Consider the following 23,223-nt stretch of genomic DNA (forward strand, 5'->3'; position numbering starts at 1 on the left):
AGAAACAACAGCATGCTGCACTAATAAAGATCAACTTCAGCCTAATCAGAGATTGTGTGAGTAATGAATATGATAAAGGAGAGGAAATACTCTCACTGACAGGAATTAGTGGGACACCGTAATTACAGAGCCCAGGACAACATTTTCTGGATGCTAAATCAGTTATTTAAAGGAACAGCTGATTCAAATATTAAAAGTTAGTCTTTTACTCAAGCTCAAGTCCGACCACATCTGGATGATGTTATTATTTTCTGTGGAATTTTTATGCAGCTCTTTTGCATCATAATAACCATTAAAGACAAGAACACATCCTTAAAGTACCATTAAAGTGTCCATATGACCTGTGCACTAAACTAAGTCTTCAAAAAAGGAATATGCTAATCATTCACTAATTGTCTTCCCCTCCGCTTTAGCTAGAGGCTAGGATTTATAAAAAAAATAAAAAATAAAAATAAAAATAAAAAATTATATATATATATATATATATATATATATATATATATATATATATATATATATATATATATATATATATATATATACACACACACACACACACACACACAGTATATATATTTATAACATACACACATATATACACACATACAGTCAAACCAAAATTTATTCAGACACCTTGAACATTTCATTCATTAATACAGTTTATCCACTATAGTTTAAAAAAAATGGTAATAAAATATGACAAGATCTCAGAGTTAAACTGTATCAGAATTTTCTTTTTTTTTTATCTTAATTATGTCAGATAACACATAAGCAAAACATGGTCAGGTCAAAGTGTGAATAATTTTTGGTTCTAAATTTTTATCAATTTTACTGGTAGTCCACTGTATGAAGAATTTCTGGATATAATGTGTCACAGTTTACTTTATTCTGCTATCCTCACTGAACTATAGTGTCCTGCACCCACTAGTAAAATATATATCAAAAATGTCTGAATAATTTTTGGTTTGACTATATATATATATATAATATATATATATATATATATATATATATATATATATATATATATATATATATATATATATATATATATATATATATATATATATATATATATATATATATTTTTTTTTTTTTTTTTTTTTTTTTACTTTTTAGCTTTATGCTTAGTAAAAAAAAAACACTACATAGAGGTTTGGAACAGCATGAGAGTGAGTAAATAATTACAACTTTCATTACAGTTCACTTCAGCCGCTACGGCGGCTGAGAATCTGTGTCTGTACTGCAGTTCTTAAACTAAAGGTATAGGTGTAGTTCTTATTCAGTAGATGGGACAAACACAAACAATATGTAGTGAGAGCAAACCTATCATTTCAAAGCAGCTGAGTGAACTTAAGTGAGACGCACTCATTTTGCAAAAGGAGTCGGAGCAGAAAAGTGCGTCTGAGTGTGTAAAGGTCAGACTGTTAAGCGCTTCTCAGAGTGTTTTTGTCTCCAGTGGGCGGATGGCCATCTTAAAGTGCAATGAGAGCTGAAGTGCGTGCATCAGGGATTCTGGGTAATTGACAGGTAGTAATCGCCATGAGAGCTTGTTGTGCAGAATGCAAGATTCCTTACAGAAATTGTTTCACAAGCACATGAGTCATACCAACGACTTCTATTGCCTGTTGTGCTTTTTTGGAAGAACTAGCCATTTAACATGCATGCAGTCCTGAAAAAAGAGAAATATACTGCTTGATTCGTTCTAATGTGGAGCATAAACGGAAGAAAATCAACCTGAGAAGCGTCTCAGAGGACAGCTAAGCGGTGCTGTAGATAGAAAGCGTCAAAGTGACATCCGCGCTCCTGTGAGAAGATGAGGCTCCCAGCAGAAGACGAGCGACAGACACACAATCAAATTTAGTAGCTCTCTTTGAAGCGAAGGGAAGGATTAAACGCAATCTAATTACACGCAGCCCAGTGAAAACACTCGACAGGAGAGAGAACCAATCTCTCAGGATGAGCTGAGCGGCATAAAGTCCTGAAGCAACATGCTCGACGGATCATTTTATTAGTTATCTATCCGATTCATGTCAGTGAATTGATCAGTTTGGATAGTTCATGCCAGTTTTGCGGTTTATTAGTTAGTCATTTACTTTAGTCAATATATATAATGAAATATATTATATGCGTCCCTGGACCACAAAACCAGTCATAAGGGTCATTTTTTAAATCAAAGCTGAATAATTGCGCTTTCCATCGATGTATGGTTTGTTAGGATAGTTATATTTGACCAAGATACAACTTTTTGAAAATCTGGAATCTGAGGGTGCAAAAAAAAAAAAAAAAAAAAAAAAATCAAAATATTGAGAAAATTGCCTCTAAAGATGTCCAAATGAAGTCCTTAGCAATGCATATCCACTCACAAAAATACATTTTTGAAATATTTATGGTAGGAAATTTACAAAATATCTTCATGGAACATGATCTTTACTTATTATCCTAATGATTTTTGGCATAAAAGAAAAATCGATAATTTTGAGCCATTTTGACTGGTTTTGTGGACCCGGGTCACTTATGAGGAATTTTTATGCAAGGCAAAACTATAAATTTATCAATATATACAGAGTAATTTGTGTTATTTTAATGTAACAATTACAATAAATTATATGAATAGACTGTAAATAAATATAATATTCATACATTATTAAAATATAATTAACACTGTATTTTATATATATAAAATATATATAAATATATAAATATATGCATAGTCATTTGTTTTATTTTAGATAACAAATACAATAAATTTTAAATTATATTAATATACCATGAATAAATAAATCTAATATTTATATATTATTAAAATATAATTAAATACTTCATTATATAAATGTATAAACATAAATATTTATATAGTAATTTGTTTTATTGTAGGTAATAATTACAACAGATTATAAAAAATACTTTAAATATAATACTAATAAATATCTTGTGCGTTGTGTGCACGTTTAAAAATATTACTTGGCGTAGGCCTACTCTTGTTTACACCGATGACACACAGAATGGCCTCACAACCACATAAATCATGCTAATAGAGTTCAGTCTGAAGAAGCTAAAGAGTTCTACTTAGCATAATATGGTAGGGAGGAGAAATCTCATGACACAAACCGCAGGAGCTCAGATCACTGGTCTTCAGTGTCAGCAGCGGCTCTGAATGAATCTGCGTTTGTCGCTCAGCATCAGGCTGTGTTCCGAAACTTAGTAAGCTGCCTACTCAGAGATTTAAGGCAACATAAGTGTCCATGCAACATAAATGCAGTTCTAAACCATATTCTAAACCTAAATTATTCACTTGTTTTGGAAATTCTAGCCCATGGCACAAGGTAGCGTTGTTTGTGTTAACACAAACTAAAACTGTTAAAACAGTTTTCTGTAATTGAAATAATGCTGACATTAAATACAATAAAAAAATATTAGATAAAAAACTTAAACTAAAAAGCTTAAAGGGTTCGTTCACCCAAAAAAGGGAAATTCTGTTATCAATTACTCACCCTCATGTCGTTCTACACCCGTAAGACCTTCGTTCATCTTCAGTACACAAATTAAGGTATTTTTGATAAAATCCGATGGCTCAGCGAGGCCTGCATCGCCAGCAAGAACACTCCCTTTTTCAATGCCCAGAAACAGTTCATGTGACTACAGTGGTTCAACCTTAATATTATGAAGCGACAAGAATACTTTTTGTGCACCAGAAATAACAAAATAACAACTTTATTCGACAATATCTAGTGATGGGCAATTTCTGCTTCATGAAGCTTCAAAGCTTTACGAATCTTTTGTTTCGAATCAGTGGTTCAGAGCACGTATCAAACTGCCAAAATCACGTGATTTCAGTAAACGAGGCTTCAATAGTTTACGTGACTTTAGCATGTTTGATACACGATCCGAACCACTGATTCAAAACAAAAGATTCGTAAAGCTTCGAAGCAGTGTTTTGTAATCACCCATCACTAGATATTGTTGAATAAAGTCGCTATTTTATTATTTTTGGTGCACAAAAAGTATTCTCGTCGCTTTATAATATTAAAGTTGAACCACTGTAGTCACATGAACTGTTTTAAATGTCTTTAGTAGCTTTCTGGGCATGGAAAAATGGAGTGTTATTGCTGGTGATGCAGGTCTCACTGAGCCATCGAATTTCATCAAAAATATCTTAATTTGTGTTCCAAAGATGAACGAAGGTCTTACAGGTGTGGAACGACATGAAGGTGCGTAATTAATGACAGAATTTTCATTTTTGGGTGAACTAACCCTTTAACAGAAAATTAAAAACATTGCCTTGGCAATTAAATAAAATAAGTTTAAACTGAAGTACAAAAATAAGAAAAAAAAATATATATATATATTTTTAAAAAAAATAATGAAAATGACAAAAGAAAAAAGTAACAAAATTGCTAAAATGTGAACAAAATTAAAATGAAAACTGATTAATTAATTATTAATAAAGTTATCAAAATATTAATAAATACTATAAATACACTTGGCATAGAAAGAACTGCAAAATTAAAATCAAATAAAATCATCTAAGACGGTGGACGAATAGAGAGAAATTGTTAATATTCTGTGTTACATAAATATGCATGTTACTAAAAAAAAAAAGATTAAAAATAGCTAAATCTAATTAACATTTATCTTTTTCATGCATTTGCATGCTTTGTATTTTTGTGCAAAGAGGAGCATCACAGAATTAGAACAGCAACAAGCTTGTCAAACTCTATTGTAATCAATTGCAAATCAAGTCTCAAGCAATATTTGTGTGGCGTACAGAGACAAACAGCGTATGTAGAGCGTTCCAAATCACTCATGAAAAATGCTGACTTGCTTTTCATGCAATTTATGCGCTGATTCCTTCAGAATAGGTTAAAATATTTGTCCAGACGTTTTAAACAGATGTGTGTTGTTGCCTATGAGGGTTTATTTCAGTTACAATACCAGTACCCATCTATGCATACAGTAGACTACAGCTCACTAGATTTGAGTTGAGCCTTGTTTCAGGCTTCAGTTTTGCAGTTTAACCTTCTGCATCCCTTCATTTCCTGCATCATTATCCCTCCATCACTCCGTATAACTCCTCTGTCTGGCACTCACTCTCTCTGAAGGATCTTCCCATGGCTGACATTCTTAAAGGAATGTTCTGGGATCAATACAAGTTAAGCTCAATCGACAGCATTTGTGACACAAGATCGATTACTATAGAAAATAACTTTGACTCATCACTGACTGCAACAAACACACATCAAGACAACGCATATTATTTGAGCTATAGAGTTGTTTAGATGCATGCCTTACTGTACCTGCAATTTTTGGGAGGAATGCATGTTATTTTCTGTGGAAAACCCTGAACATGAAGTGTTATTCATATGAAAAATGCACACAAACAATTTCAATTAATTTCATTTCTTTCCCTCCCTGGGGTGATCACTTAACTGAGGAGAGGGAAGAGATCGTGCACCCATAAAAGCGGATTTAGGAGCATTCAATTTATTTGAAGTCGAGCTGCTCAGAGCTAAAATTCTTCTTCTGCACTTTGTTCTCCTGGTAACCATGTCATCTCGTTTCATCACACTAGACTGCATTTCCTAATGTGGCCGTCCGGATGGGATACAGATCTCCCAGGGTCTATTTGGAGAGAAATAACTGTTTAATTGTTAGGGCTTAAAGGGATCGCAAAATACCACAAATCCTACCGGCCCTAATATTGCTAAGCATCACTACTGTTATTGCTTAAACTCAGGGTTAGTGATCTGAACAAACAGGCTGAGTATTAAGCGTTGGTGCATAACGAGATACTCAGTTTTTGATATAGACATAAACAATAACTGAACTTGTGTGGAATTTGTTTCACCTTGTTATGATCGTTCACTTCTTTTCACCCCAAAAAAAAAAAAAAAAAAAAAAAAAAAACACATATATTAATTAAAATATTGATTCAGTACACTAAACTCCAAGGAAAAAATGTGCAAAACGTTTACCCTCAAAGCAATATCTTACCTGTTCTAGTCAAGTCAGCTTTATTTTTATAGCTGTAGCAAAGCAGCTTCACAATATTAAGAGGAAGGTAACACAATCAATGATGTAAACATCAAATATAAGATCAATTCTGCTATAAAGCAGCTGTAGCAAAACAATAGTGCCATTATTAACCTCAATTCAATTCAGTTCAATTCAGTTCAATAACTGTGTGTAGTTCATTCAAGGTAAAGTACTAATATAAAGAGTATACACTAGTGTCTTAAGGTAACATTATGCACCTTGATGGGTAGATAAGGTACAAAGACTAGTATTTTTTGCACATTTTTTGAGAATATACTTAATAAAATATTTAAAATAATCATTATTTATTTATATATATATATACAGCAAGAAGCTGTCTACACTGTTGCAGTAACTAATTGTGTTACTTAGTTACTTTTTATGGTAGTAATGCATTACTTTTTACTGTTGACTTTTGGATGATGTATATTGTTTTAAATGTTTTTCTGTTATTGTTGATTTTTGTTTTTGTTTGTTGTGTTGCTGTACAGTCCTTTGGTCTACTTTGTAGTGGAAAGGGCTCTATAAATAAAATAGACTTGAGACTTTTTCCTCATCTGGGTTGGCATGTTTGTTTGTTTTTATAATAACAAAAAAAGTTCTATTTTTGGCAAATATAAAGGTCCTTTCACACCAAAAGTGAAATGAATAATCCACAGGCTGAAGGAAATGCAAATTCACGCATGTACAGTAGAGGGCGCAGCTCAAACAAGTCTTTCAGCTGTGCTGCAGCCATTCTGGAATACAGAACAATAGGACGCAATAGAAAAAGTAAATGAATGCTCACATTTCGTCTAGAACTAGTCTAGAATGACCATCTAGACTAGTTCAGAGCAAACAACACCTCTGCACTCCCGATTTCTCTCAACATAGGGACAGGAGAGCTGTCAGTCAATAAATGGGAAAACAAAGTAAATTGCGTTACTTATTTGAAAAAAGTAATTCAGATATTTTGTTGTAAATGTTAAAGTAATGCGTTACTTTACTAGTTACTTTAAAAAAGTAGTCTGATTACGGCCAACACTGCTGTTGCAAATCCATTTTTTCTTCCTTTGAGAAGTATTTGGATGCTTGGAGTACATCATAAATAGAACGAGGCATCAGTTTACTGTCAGGATTTGGCGTGTCGCATCCAGTGTTGTCATGTCTCATCACGGCAAGTTCTTTAGACATGGTAAAACATAATGGCCACTTTTCCATGGGAAATCGGCACTGACATTGTCTGACTCCACAATTTCTAGTTATCAGACCGACACGTGTTATCTCACAGATCTCTCATGATCATCCCATGATCAGAGCCCTTCTGACCTGCCAGAGAAGCTGGACTGAACTGCACAGAGCGCACACACACACACACACACACACACACACACACACACACACACACACACCGCCAGCGTGGAAATTCCATTAGAGCTGAGCTGAAGGGAGAGGAGATGATTACATTACAGAGATGTTTAAACGCTCAGTGCAGAGACACCGGGAGATCTCTCTTTCTCTTGCACACTGTCCAAACCCTCTCTCCTCTCCTTTATGCTAGAGTAATGATGCTCTCCATGCTAACACAGAAACGCTGGCTTTATTCAGAGCCGGCTGGTTGCTATAGATACTACGGTGATACCACAGTGAAGCTAGTGGGTGTTGAGAGCGTATTGCGTGTGTGCGCACTTTTGGGAGATACGGTTTAATCTGTAGATAGAGCGAAGCAAAGTATGATTGACAGCTGTATTAATACCTTACAAACAGAGAGAGAGAGAGAGAGAGAGAGAAATGAGAGAGCACAAAATAGGAATGCAAGATATATCTGTACAATATATCACAATCTGCATTATTAGAATTTTGTGATTCCTCTTTTTTTTTTTTTTTTTTTTTTTTTTTTGACTATATTCTTTTTTATGCCTGGATGCAAAAATACAAACCAGCTAGAGATTGAAGCTTTAGAGTGTGTAGTGTTAAAGTTAAATTTATGTACCATCTTATATTTTGAAACTTACGATTTGTCAAGAAAATGCACAATACTGTGCAAAACTCACGAGCATGACGGTGGAATAAGATGTTCTGAGTGGTTTCTAGGCTGTTGCTAGGCAGTTGTTAAGGCATTCTGACTGGTTGCTAGGGTGCTGGCAGGTGTTTACTGCCCCAAAAAGTCTCATGATCACATCTTTATGATGTTTGGATCTCTAGATATGTGAGGGGACTCTTTACAATGGCCATACCAACGCAGAGTGGAAAACTGTGGGCCAGTTCTTGTCTTTTCACACATACAAACAAATAAATGTTAATTAAAAATGATTTAAAAATTTAAGTAGATATATATATATATATACACACATACATACATACATACATACACACATACATTATATATACATACATATATATATACATACACACACACACACACACACACAATCAATAAATAAATAAACAAAAACTACAATCATTATTATTATTTAAAAATAAAATAAAATTACATAATAAATAAATTTAAATAAATACACAAATAAATAAATAAAAATAAAAATATTAATAATTTAAATTATGTAAATAAATAAATAATTTAAATAAATAAACATTAATTATTATTTTATTTTTATTTATTTTATTTTTTTTTCAATTAAATTAATAAAAAAAGTAAATAAGTAAATTTAAACAAACCAATAAATAAATTTATCTATTTCTGGTCAACTACTGCCATGATGGAGAAAAAAACATGAACAGATTCTTGCCAAACAAGTCAGTTGAAGTTGACGTGTTTATATAAGATATGAATAACAACACATCTGGTTTAATATCACAGATCTGAATTTATCTCATATATACGTATATTCAACAGAGCCGTGAGCTTCCAATCAGACATTTGCACCCCTGCATAAAGTATGTTTTGGGTCTAAATGCAGTGCTTCCTTTGGCAAACACTAATTACCAGGTAGACTATCTGTATCAAACACTTCTCAGTGTCTCCCAAGTACAAACACACAGTAGTTTGAGTGAGTCTCTCTAAAACCACCAAGAGATGAAAGTGATGGAGCCGATGCAAAAATCAAGGAAATGAAAGTGTCTTCATTTTCAGGTCTTGCTTTGTGGGGGAAAAAAGGAACAAAAACAAATGAAAGGAGCTTGTTTAGGTGTGCGATAAGTGCATCGTACCTCCAACACCGAGACAGAGAAGGAAAGAATAATGAATGTTTCATTAAAAGCTCTTCCGAGTCACACAGATGATTATCTGGGCACGCTGTCCCTCTGCTAATGAGCCTGAGATACGAGCCGGCCTTCAGCAGCACCACATCTCCCTACTGAAAGGCCTCAACCTGCGCTCTTTATCTCTGTGTGTGTTTGCGCGTTCCTCTCCATTCTAACGAGTGTCAGTGACGCGCGGCGGGCCTGCGGGATCTGGTCGGGCGAGCGCTAAGAAACATGACAGACGGCACAGCGTCTTGTAAAACGATTTCGAATCAGAGCAGACGAAGCTTGACCCAAACCCCCAGCGGTCCACATCAAACGGCATCGCCTCACAGATATGTGCTCGTGTGAGTGATGAGAGGGCATCTGGTGCTAATGAGAGACAGATTCACTTTCGCTGGGGTGTCAGTCTGTTGTCTTTGGCACGGATGCGTTTCCTTTCCAAAGCCAGAGTCGCACACTGACACAAGCACAACACATTTACAAATCCTTCCAAATCTCACCAGAGACGAGCCAACTAATTAAGCTAACAAACTTTCTCAGCTAAGCAAAAAAACTACTAAAATTCACAAGAAGCAGCAAGGCTGAGCAACTCACCTATAAAATAAATTAATAAATATATGAAATAATAAATATACTATGTATGAAAATTACGATTATTTATTTATTTTATTTTTTTCAGTTTAACGCATTAAAAATATGTACCGCAACTAACACACTATCCATTACATTTTATGATCGTGCTCTTATTCATGCAAAACTTTTAAACTTTGCACCACAAGACACACAACTCAGTGTGGTACAGGTGCGCTGTCTGTGAATCTCCTGTCTGTGTGACTGACACACACACACACACACACACACACACACACACACACACACACACACACACACACACACACACACACACACAGCTGCTTCAGACAACACTTGAATGGACAAAAACACACAATTACGCCAAAATTCCCGTTTGGCTGAGTATCCTCGAATGCACAGTCTCAAATGAGTTAAATAAATTCTTAAATGAATGTAAAGAGCTGTGATATGTGTCAGATCCGTGTAATGTCTGTCAGGTCTTGAAGTGACAGCAGCCTAATAAACCTGCTGCTGTGATGTCTGTCATTAATGGCACAATATGTAAAGATTTTTGGATTAAAATATCCAAAAACCACTAGAACAGTGTTATATATTTTGTTGACTTGTGTACTTTATCCCAGATATTTCCAAGAATGTTTCCAAGAATGTTTAAATCCAGAGAAATCACTCACTGCTCTTGCCTGAATAACTTCTGTAGCTTTAATAAATTGGATTCAACTGTCAAACAGACAGTTTGAATTTATTTACAGAAACCTTTTGCTACTAAACAAGTTAGTTGAAGCTTACATGTTTATATCAGTTACCTGAATAACAACACATCTGGTTTAATATAACAGATATCTGAATGCTGAATGTATCTCATATGTACATATATTCAACAGGACCATGAACTTCCAATGCAGTGGTCAGCATGTTTCTGGTCTAAATGCGAGCAATAGTGAAGCTTCCTTTGGCAAACACTAATTACCAGCTATCAGTACATATCAAGAGTATAAACAGAGACGAGCCAACTAATTAAGCTAACAAACTTTTACAGCTAAGCAAAAAAAGCAACTAAAATTCACAAGAGGCATCAAGGCTCGACAATGCAGCTATTAAATAAATATAAAAAACACATTTATTTAATTATTCATGCATGCACCAATATGCACCTATAGTTACCTAAAAAAGATAACATTTTTTTTGACAACCAAAAACTTAAAGGGGACCTATTATGCCTCTTTTCACAAGATGTAATATAAGTCTCTGGTGTCCCCAGAATGTGTCTGTGAAGTTTCAGCTCAAAATACCCCACAGATCATTTATTATAGCTTGTCAAATTTGCCACTATTTGGGTTTGAGCAAAAACACACAGTTTTTGTGTGTGTCCCTTTAAATGCAAATGAGTTGCTGCTCCTGCCCGCTTTCCTTTAGTTGCTCAACAACAACAAAGTTGGAGAATCTCACGCAGCCAAAATGAGGATTGTCAGTAACGGTGTTCAGCCTTACATTGATCAAACCGGAGTCGGACACTGATGGAGAGACTCAGGAAGAAGTTACAACTTTTAGAATGAAACTGGACGTTTCTGAATGGTTAGTGTATAAATTTATGTAGTTGCTGTGGAGTTGATTCAACTCATCGACTAGCATGTGCCGTCATGTTAATCTTTTGTGCAAATCCAGTGTTGAATTGACCCTCGTTTGTGAAGCAGTCCGGCGTAAAAAAACGACGGCATGACAACAACACTCTACTACAACAACTCTTCCTCTTCTCTAAAGCAGCCCAACATGGCCTCACACCCTTTGTTGTGCGTTCTCGGGGGCAGGGTTTATGTAAGTTTTGTAGTTTGTGATGTCACCAACCTGGATAGAAGCTCGTTGTAGTCCCTACCAGCCATTTGTTGTAGTCCTTAAAAAGTGATTTCTGTAAAAGAAAATATCTCCCTTTGCATTGAACTTTGAGCGTCGTAACTTTGCAGATGTTGTTTATGCTCAAACAGCAACATTACACACTAACTAAAGTATATAAAAAAAAAAAAAAAAAAAAAAAAAAGTCAAATCATAATCAAGGAGCCCTTTAAAAGTGGGTCAGGAAAGTTGAAAATGTTGAAATCGACACCAGTGAGCTCAGGATGTGGGTGTTTCCATTATTTTCTGACTTCATTACCTCTCAGAGACAAAAAACAAACAAAAAAACCCATTTGTTCTCAGGGTCTGATGAACATCAGATCACCGTGAGCACTTAACTGCCACACACTGATGTGTTTCCTGTGTAAATGTTGCATTGAGAATGGGATGAGAGGGCCTCTACGTTAATGAGCTTAAACAGGAGGAGCAGAGTGAGATCAAACCACTCCTCATCCTGAGGGATGAAGGGAAGGAAAGCCTACGCCATATAAAAGAATACAGCGCTAAGCTGCATGCAGGGGCAATGAGCAGGGATATACAGCCTTATCAACGGCTTTCAGCTTCTAATTAGCAGCTTAGAAACAGTGAAAAGCGTCGGTCGTGACAACAGTCGTGGGTGGAGTGCAGGAGACAAGGCGAACGATCAATGAAATATACCACGCAAGCGTCAGAGAGAGAGAGGAATCTAGGCCTGTCAGACGAAAACAAGAACGGCTCTGCGTTCACGTTGGCTTGTGTTGCGGTTGCAACACGCTCGACTCTCTAATGCAAATGAAATATTGACGTTCTTTAGACAGCCACTTCACTGCATTGCTCTCTAATGATGCTCTAGTTTATTCTGTGGAGAACCGTATTGATCCAGTGAGAAATATTAAACATTGATTTGTGATTCGAAAGCTAGAAATAGTGAGCACTGTGCCGTATGTCATGCCTCGGCAGAAAAAGAGCTGGCACTTCAAGTCAGAAAACAAAATTAATACTCCTATTAAACAGAAATATTAAGAGCTTATGGAGTTGAAAATGTGGTTAATTCTTCAACGACCTAGAATGATTTTTTATTTAATAGAATTAGATGAATCACAGAGAACTCAGGGCTCAACAAAGATGAGTGTGAGAACATTTTAGGAACGTTGACGGAACCATCAAACGCTCCATCAAGCCAGTGCTATTTGCATGTAAATTTTATATATTATATATATATATATATATATATATATTATATATATATATATATATATATATATATTTTTTTTTTTTTTTTTTTTTTTTTTTTTTCCCATATTCATATCCCCATATTCATAATTATTTTAAAAATCATAGACTTTTTTTATTTTATTTTTTTTATTTTTTGCGTATAAAAAAATCCACAAAAATACATATCATACAAAGCGCCTGTCAAAAGTTTGGACACATGATTTTTTTTTTATGTTTTTGAAAAACTCTTATTATGCATACATACAGTTATTTAATTTTTTTTTTTTTTTTTTTTTTAAATCACATTTTTATACATCTTTTATTTTGTTGATTTTATATCTCTTGCAGATATAAAATCAACAACAATGCACAAAAATAAAAAAAAATATAAAAATAATAATAATTATAAAAACAAACATTAATGGTGAGTGCAATGAAAATGTTTGAAATGTAAAAAAATCAGCATCTGACTTTAACAAAAAGCATCTCTCCAGGAATATGGAACTACAAAGCACAATCAACAACCACCAAATTATCACCAACTGCGAGAAGCTCTCAGAGAAACTCAAAGCATCTTGTTCAAAGAGCTTCTTGAGACTTATTGAGGTAATGAGTGATTTGTACGGGTCTCTCTGTAGCGAGAACATGGTCATATTGATAAGGGCATAATTACCAGGTTGTGTTGTGTGATTAATTTGCTAATTGCTGTACTGCACTGTGTCTGAATGCAAAGGCCAGACACAACAAACGAGCTGTGTCTTCAATAACACACACACACACACTTTACATAACCTTTCATTTTCAAGCCGAACACTTGCTGTTCAACAGATTCAAAGCAATATAGCCTATGCAATTCAGTACGTTTATCATTTGAATTTGAAATGAACGTGTTTCTGAAAGATGCTTTGTACAATCTAGTGCATGAAATCAACAGGAAAGCAATGCATTTCTCTGTAAAGTAATTCAAAAACAGACTTCATATTACATGTTGAATGGCAGCTCTATGGGTGCCATCTGCAAAATAAACCCCATCAATGCTGGTGAGTCACATTCGTAAAATGCATTTTGAACAGGGGGTTTGGGCTATAGCGAATGTTAAATGACTTTCTATCTGTTAATCTGAACGCTCTGTCAGCGAGAGAGGAATATGAGTCTTTTTCACTTCATCACAAACACATCACAAAACATTGCTTTTACGTGTCTCATGACATGACAAGAAACTTTTGAAAACTGTAAATGTAAGATAACTGACAGGATGTTTTTTTCTTTAAAAATGCCTTAGAGATAGAAAAAGCTTTTAAAAAAGCAAAGTAAATAAAATACTATACCCACAGAAATTCACCATTACCCTACATTTACATGTGAAGACTGGATCTTCTAGCAAAAGTAAAAAAAAAAAAATATTTTTTATTTTTAATATATATATATATATATATATATATATATATATATATATATATATATATATATATATATATATATATATATATATACATATACATATACACAAAACAATAAGGCATTGAAGGTCATGCTATATTGCGTACTGTGCATCTTGCTTTCGACAAGATTGTATTCACAGTCTCTCATACCATTGATTAAATAAAATCAATTATATTTAAATAAAGCTATAAGCCACAAGGACTTTTGCATCAGAATTTTACATTAAGGGGTGTTTTAAGGAATGACACAAACCCTCTTTTTTTACCAGCTATAAATTTCAAAAAAATAAATGCTGAAACAAATAATAATAAATTAATATACAAATATTTACTAATATATAATTAATATATTTTAACATTTTTCATAGGCCTAATCACTTGACTATTTAAGAGGCGTTAGCTCTCGTCAGTTCCAAAGTCTAAAATCTAACAATGGATAATGCACATGCAAAATGAGTTAATATTGGTATCAAATGTCTGTTTTAGATTATGTATATCACAATTTCTATAATTAAATTAATTAAATTACAGATTTATATCAATCATCAGCCACAATCAGCTCTCAAATTGCCTTATCGAGTTTTCTGAAACAGCAAAATTAGTTTACAAGGATTTTGAAAATGGCTTATCCAATCACATTTCGCAACTTGAAATATAAAGATGTGATCAAATCCAGCATACAGTTCTATAAGTGCACAAACACTCTATCCTTCAAGAGACGGAAGTTTGTGCAGTCTGTTCAAGTGATATAATCCTTCTCTCTACCATCCCTCTTCTCTCTCACACACACACACACTCATTCACTCTCACTTTCACCCCATCTCTCCATCTCTGCTCTCTAATCGTGGAGTTTAATGTGACTCATCCCAGGAATCAGATGTGTAGTGGATACTGGATTATCTCCGGCACATAAGACGGACACTCCAGAGGATAAATCCCACAATGCATTACCCGCAAAAACCGAATGCACCCAGAAGTAGGAGCTTACACTTACACACTTTACACACAGCCAGCGACATCAACTCTATAAACTATATTCTAAAGGCACACGGAGAGAAGCATAATAAAGATCATTAAACTTCCTCATCTGTTGAACCTTGAGTTCTTAATTCACTGCTTTACATCAAAGGGAAAGTACAACAATACAGCAGCTTCAGACCATCTGGAAACTGAAATGTTCCCTTATAAGACTACTTTCCTTCCCTTATAAAATGTACCATTTCTGTCAGACTGCCAGAGAAACCTAAAGCCTAAAGCCTTTTACTTTGATTTTTCACCACAAAATAAAAAAATAGTAAACTAGAAAATATATTTTGCGTGATGAAAACAAAGTCTAAATTTAAGATATTTTCATGAAAACAAATAATAATATCTTCATGTTCCTAAACTAGGCTTCATACAACATACTACATTGGAGTGAAATTAGAAGTTTTTTCATTGCACTTAATCACAATTTATATAAATTCAATTAAACCTTCTACCTCTGTCATTAGAGCAAGGCTAATATGACCTCTTAGTAGACTAAAAAAGATTGTCATAAAATAAACATTGACCCTAAATACTTGTAAATACTAGGGCTGTTGATTTAATGCGTTTATTTGGTGCGATTATGGACAAAAAAAATAACGTGTTAAAACACTTTTAATGCACCCGGCCCAGACCTCTACGTCACCTTGCATTGCATGCAGTTTAGTTACGAACATGATGCTGGGCAACGACTGACTTTTGTCTTTTTAATTATTTTATACGATACAGTTTAGCAATATCACATGAGCAAGAGTGCTGTTTTTTCCCGAATATCAACATGATTGCAAATGTAATATTCATTTTATTCAACAGGTCAATGAACATGAAGTTAATAAAAATAGACACTAAATTGTCAATATAGCCTGTTTTTGCACAATTTCACCAATGACAATAGTTCCAAACAAAACCACAGCAGAACTGTTGTGCATCTCCGAGCAATACACACTGGTGTCTCATTACTGAATGAATCTGCACTTTTTAATGAATCGAGTGAGTCACTGAATCATAGGGTGACCACCCGTCCCGAAATTGGGAGCTTTGTCCCGCGTCATGCAAGACTCAAGTAGTGCTCTCGCTCAGATATTACATGTGCAGCCGTGCATCTAGAATTGTCTTCTCTCCAGGATTTAATATTGACATTATAGTGTGGGCACCCACCGCCAGAAACATTAGTCAGCGCAAATGCCAAGTTTGCCAACAAATGTAAATCAGTATTTACATAGCGTAGTAGTTGTAAATGTATCTGTCTCACACGTGTCCCGCATTGTCCCGCAAAATCATATCTACTGTCCTGCAACAGATCAATAGCCAGGTGGTCACCCTACTGAATCATACATACATACAATTCATGCATACAAATCAATTCATACAGATGGTCACTTGTTTCGTTCCCGAATTAATCAGCTGTTTGAGTGAATCGGCTGAATAAATGACTGACTCACTCATTAAGACAGCGACCTGGCGGCTTTAGCTTCATTTTTAGAGTATCATTTTATTTTCCATTTATATTCTTGCCACCTCTGAGCTGCATTAAACAGTCTGTGTAAATATACCTAGATGCCACTTCAGATGCAGCTTCTGAAAAAATGTTATGGCCACATTGTAGCCTTAAAAGTTTGTGTAAAACAATTCTGTTCTATTCAATTCTTTTCACATTTAACACAATAATGACATTAAATTATCTTTTTTTTTTTTTACCTGTTTGTTGCACAGCCAAAACTGATGTGCGATTTATTTGGAATTAATTCAATTAATTCATCGGCACATCATGCGATTAAACATTTTAATTGCTTCACAGTCCCAGTAAATTCACATTTCTTGGTCTTATTGTGCATGATTCACCCATGTATTTTATATATATATATATATATATATATATATATATATATATATATATATATATATATATACACACACACACACACACACATAGTATATATAGATATACAGTAGTCAACATTTGAAGTGGATCAAAACCTTTCATCAAAGTTGTCCTAAAACCTTCTTCTTAGGACAACTTTGATGAACTTTTTTGATCCACTTCAAATGTTGACTACGATCAATAGATCGATAGATAATATTAAATAATAGCCAAATATCAATTTAGGCACAGTTTAAGAACACTTGCATTTTGTTCTGACTCAATTCTGGTAGGCAAAAGCTACTTTTCATGTTCCAATGAATTCAATTCAATGGAAAAAAATCAAGTCCCTGTATATTTAACTCATTAAATATCCTGATTCACTCTTAAATGTCATAATACAGAAGTAAACTGTACTGTAAAAATACTTTTGGTTGACAAATAAACCCTTTCTACTGTTGATCTCAAGACTGACAACATATATATCTAACGCTCTGACTGTAGTACGCATGTAGAATTGTGCTGAAGCTGCATTTATGTTGTGCGGCACACACAGTAAGTGTCTGTTTTCTTTGTGCTGCAGTGTGGAGCTGGACTTTAAACTGCAGGAAGATAAGCTACAGCCTTTAATGAAGAGATTGTGTCCCACGGAGGAGTCCCTGTTCCCCCCTCTGCCCTATCCTCAGGAGACCATCGGCTCCACGCCCAAACGCAAGTCCAAAGTGGAGGCCAAGAAACACGCGCGCTGGAAACTCTGGTTTCTGTGACCGCAGGATTACATACACCGCTTTCTACAACTTTATTATGCTTTTGATCATATTTTCAAGAAGGGAGTTCAACGACAGAATGCAATGCTCCATGTGCATCTGTTCACTTGCTTAGTTATGCCCGTTTTTGATCAGGATGGTACAGGTTTTTGGTTTTCCCCCCTTCTGTACTTTATGGATGCGAGTACTGAACTTGGTTTGGAAATATCGCAGCCAGCATTCATAAAAAATAAAATAAATGTATATTCAAACAGAAAAAAAAAAAAAATAATGGAATTTGCTTCCGGAAAAAAAAGAAGAAAAAAAAAAAAAAAAGGAATAATGAGACTCTTTCCCTCAAGCAGAGTGTGAAATTATTTTAAGAGAGTGAGAGACATTACTGGATCAATAACAAATCTTGCTTTACAATTGTTGTTATTTTTTTGGTCCTCATCCTGCTAAAGGTTTGGAAAATCAGGAGGATGTTTAAAACACAAACAGGACACAAGCTTTTCATTTTGGTCTTCTCTTCCTCATGGAAATCGACGCAATCGCAGCATTAAATCGAAGCACAACTCTTCGGATGCACTGGATGATGATTCTCACAGAGGACTTCATGGATTTAAAACTCACTAGAGGATGTAATTATTTGCAGACCAAACCAGTGAACTCACAACAAATTCATTATATGGGATTTATATGGAAATAATCTTACAAGCCTCTGTGAATTCATATAAACTTTCATATACTATTATTACCAGGAAAAAAAAAGGAAAAAAGTATGACTTATTTTTCTAGATTCGTAATAATCACACATTTAAAGATTTTCTAGACACACTATATATAAGCTTCTCTCACTTATTGGATTATTGAAATTATAGGAAGCGTTTTAAGCTCAGTGTCTATTCATTTTAAATTATTTAATTTCAAATAATGTTCTTCTAATACAACTTCAGACATAACCATGGAAACAACGGTAAATGTTTACCTTTTTGTGACAGGAAGTCATGTGATACACAGTCACCATAAAGCTGCGATCACTCTGATGAGCTGATCTGCATATGATAAAAAAGATGTTTGGACAATACAGGATCTAAATGTCACAGATTGACCTCTTGGTGCAATATAAAAAAATACAAACTACAAAGCCGAACAGTTTGTAGTGTTGCAGGAAAGTAGATTAAATTTATATTTTAACATTTTAAATGTATTTTTACTTAAAAACAGAATCCCTAGAGTGTGACATCGCATCCTGTTTAGTGTGACCTCACTTCTAACATCTGCACTGAATCAAACAATGTTCCTTTTGAAAAAGAAAAATGATGAGCACCAGAGCAAATAAGAAACGGTGGAGCATGTGTGTGTGTCACAGGTCTTGCAGGAGGTAATTGACAGTCAGAGCGTAATGAGAGCAGGTCAGCTCGTCTTCACCATGACAATGTTCATAAAGGCTGTTCAGAAACAAGAAAGGAAATTTAGTCACAGGTGAACAAAAACATGTTCAGGTGATATTTCAAAAGAGAGAAAGAAATTATATTTCACCGAAAGAAAACAAAGTGAAAATGTTTTCAGGACTGACCTTTTTTTGTGCATTATGGCTTTATTTTTTTTTTACGACAATTAAACACATTTCCCCCAGAATTTGCATTATCATAATCCTTCTAGATGTATGGAAAATCTAATGAATATATATCACTCATCACTGTCGGGCAGAAACCTCATATCTCCATATTTTGTATTTATTTACATAAATCATTACTATTGGTCACCCTTTACGTCTCTCTGTGGGTTTTGCAAATATTTAACCAGTGAAAAGTATTAAAATAGCTTATATATTAATAGACCTACATATACTGTATACAAAGGCTAATGTTTTATGTATTTGAGGAGTGGAGAAGAGTGTCAAATCATAGCCAATACTGTCAGAAATAGCCTGTGTGTAGCATTTCATTATTAATAACATGAGATTTTGGCCAAATGACAGAAAACAGTAAACTTTATAACTTTATAAGTTGATAAAAATGTAATGCAATGCACTTATAGCCTCAGATACGGCCGTACCGATCACGGACAAACCCGTATGTCCAAAATTCGCTGGTTAAAAACCTTGTAAATCCATTTGAGCTTGACTTTGGTAAAATGATAATAATCTAATGACACATGCAAATGTCTGACCATATATAAAGCCAAAATATCAACTTTGACAATGCGATGTTTAATTATTTAAAAAATAGTGTTTTTTCTATTTCCTGAAAAGTAGCGTTTTTGGAGATACGAGGTTTCTGCCCGACAGCGAGGATATATATATACATATATATGAATAAAACATGAGAATTGCTGGGGGAAAATATGCTTAATTGTAAAATAAATATCCATACAACAATTATTAAAGATCATAAAAAGGTTTTATTTTCTTTAAGCTAAATATAATTTCTTGTTAATTTTTTTTAATATGTGTCTTTTGCCGTGAGATTTACTCATATGGCCAAAAACAGAGAGAGATGAAGAAACACAGTATAAGGAGTGTAAAAATGGAGCACGGAGAGTAAGAGCGATACGGACAGAAAGAATCATGTTGTTTCCACAAGCACTGCGATGCTTAAACATGCTGACACACCAACAGCCTACAGGGAGAAGATGCCTTGTTCTTTCCTGACAACATACAGGTCGTATACACACTGCAAAGTGACAAACTCATTTATCGAGTCCAGACACGTATCGCGGTCTGTGTGATTTGCTACCACTGCACCTGCAAAAGTGAAACACGCATCTCAGACGAATTAACCTGTTCAGTCTGGTTCTGTACACACTTTGTGGATTTAATGAACATTCAGTGAGTGAAATTCAATGCAGTTGTTATTCCCGTATATAACAGAACTCTGTGTGTACAGAACTGGATTAAAGTGGAGTGACAGACGTACTGAATATCAAACACCCCTTTTTATCAGAAAGTGCGGGCTAAACAGGGCTAAAATCATCTCAAACAATACTGATTTCAGCCCACAGAATGACATCACAAGAGCGAAGCATTCTGGGAATGTCACATCAGAGGCCAAAAGCAGCGCCCCATCCAGAGATATGTGCCAAAGTCTTTTAAAAAGGGCAAAATAAACCACTTGACTGACAGAAAACACATTTCCACTGAATTGACTCTCTCCCTCTGGTTTATGTTGGCAACTTCAGAAACACAATACGTCCCCTCATACCACAACAGTTGTGATTCTCAATAGCTCTACTGTAGCCTAAAGAGACGATTAGATGTTTTTCTGTTCCTTAAAAAGTGCAATTGATTTATTATGTGCAATATTGTGTATTTTATACAGTTTTTAAAACTATTTACTATACAAAATAAAACATGAAAAAATACAAAGTGTGGCTCCTTTATCTGAGTACTGGGAAATCTGTCTGTGCCCTTAGTTCTGGATGCATGATGTATTTAATACATCGGACAACAATCGGTATCGGCCGATAAAAGCTATTATTATCACTATCGGCCGATTGTTTTAAAACCGCCGATGATCAGGGCCAATTATATCCTGTCAATCAAAAGGGTGCGGAAAAAACGTGTTCAGACTGCAACTCACACATACTGTGTGAGAAGAAAATCACTTGTGTTGAATTTTAACGCATTAACCGTTTACAAATAGTGATGTTAAAGCAGGCTCTTTTTGACCCTATGAATCACCCGTAGTTCAAGCCAGGGTTGCCAGGTCTGAATATAATACCTCTGTTGTTAATTGTAAACTCTAATATAGTAGTGTACCAAATGAGAGGGTTCCCTGTATAGTTTGTGACATTATTTGGGAGAGATTTTTTTTTTCCTTAAGAAAAACCAAACTATCGGTAAATATCATTCTGAATAATTGGAAATTTAGTATCGGTGCATCTCTGATATATATATATATATATATATATGGGTCAATGACATGATGGGTCACTTTTTGTCCAAAGGCCTTAATAACAATAAAAAAAAAAAGATATGACATCCAAAGTATGTAAGGTAGTACAACTAGATCTCTTTTATTGAATCCAAAAGGTTTTAATTATATTTTGCTACATATAAAAGGTATTTTAAAGATTTCAAAGTGTCAAAAGGTCATTCGGTTTAACCATCCAAAAGCCAATATCATTTGTGATTAAAATATCTTAAAATGTAATAAATGTATATATCTTTTTTCTGGCATGATTTTATAACATCATATATCAACATAGTGCAAAATGGTATTAAAATTATGTGTAGAAGTCGTTGCTTTGTTATGAGAAAGAATGTCCGGAAAAATGAATTTCATTGATGTCATTCGGAGTAACCAATATAAAGGGACCATTTTGGATCAAGTCATGCGGTCAATATCATGTGACAGGATGTGATATCATTCAGACACCTGCAAAGGACCACGTGGTCCTGAAGCAAAGTAACTAACTCTCTTTTAACTATTTGAAAAATTCATGTTTTCACTCGCTCATACGCATGTCCCGAAACATCAGGTCATTCGGTTCAGCCGCTATAAAACATGGAAAATGTTGTAATATTTTAAAAACTTTTATTAAATATAAAATGTTTGATTGTCCTTTTGCTAGCTAGCTAGCAAGCTAACCAACTAGCTATGTAGATATCAGCCCATTAGCATCGTCATCGAAAATATCGTCATTCGGTATAACCAAAAGTGTCATTCAGTAAAACCAAAATTTTGGTTAAACCGAATGACTTTTTTGGTGACAAATTTTGTCCATCTTGTTAAAAATGACAAAAGCAGTGTTAACTGATTATAAAAACCACATAATCTCATTGTTAACACCTAAAAAAAACTACAAATTAATGAGAAGCTGTGCTAAGCCACCTGTTTTTTTTATTTATTTATTTTTCAAAGGGATCCTCAATGTATTTCTCTCTCTTTCTTTCTTCCATTCCCAGAAGCGAAGCAGAGGACACAGAGTTATTAAAATTCTCCAGGCCACAATGAAGGAGTTTGTGTGTGTTTGTTTATTAAGCAGGGAATTCCCATGCACGCTTGCAGCAGCAACCGTTCAGTATTTCCCATGCGAGAGAGTTTGAAAAACTCATCTGAAATGCACTTAAAGGAAGACAGTCAGCAAAAACCTACAGATAGAAATAAATCAATCCGAAGAGCCTCTCTATCATCACAAATGTATATTTAATGCACTGAGAATGTGGTGAGAATGTAAATCTAAGAGGATTTTGCTGCACCGATGCTGCAGACAGCACCTGCTGTCAGTCCTGCAATTACAGTCA

At 34.5% G+C, this 23,223-nt stretch overlaps 2 protein-coding genes across 5 annotated transcripts in view; one reads left to right on the top strand and one right to left on the bottom strand.

Moving 5' to 3' along the window:
- Positions 1–19,417, top strand: part of LOC127523261 (inhibitory synaptic factor 2A) — a 46,602-nt gene extending 27,185 nt beyond the window's left edge. The window contains exon 4 of the mRNA XM_051913776.1: positions 17,810–19,417. Coding sequence (XP_051769736.1) covers positions 17,810–17,993 — 184 coding nt within the window. The 3' untranslated portion in view covers positions 17,994–19,417. The remainder of the gene's footprint in view (positions 1–17,809) is intronic.
- The window catches only part of dock1 (dedicator of cytokinesis 1), a 245,850-nt gene that overhangs the window by 126,121 nt on the left and 96,506 nt on the right, over positions 1–23,223 (bottom strand). The gene's annotated exons all lie outside the window — the stretch shown is intronic.

This window comes from Ctenopharyngodon idella, chromosome 12 (assembly GCF_019924925.1).
Source record: "Ctenopharyngodon idella isolate HZGC_01 chromosome 12, HZGC01, whole genome shotgun sequence".
In the NCBI taxonomy this organism is placed as follows: Eukaryota; Metazoa; Chordata; class Actinopteri; order Cypriniformes; family Xenocyprididae; genus Ctenopharyngodon; species Ctenopharyngodon idella.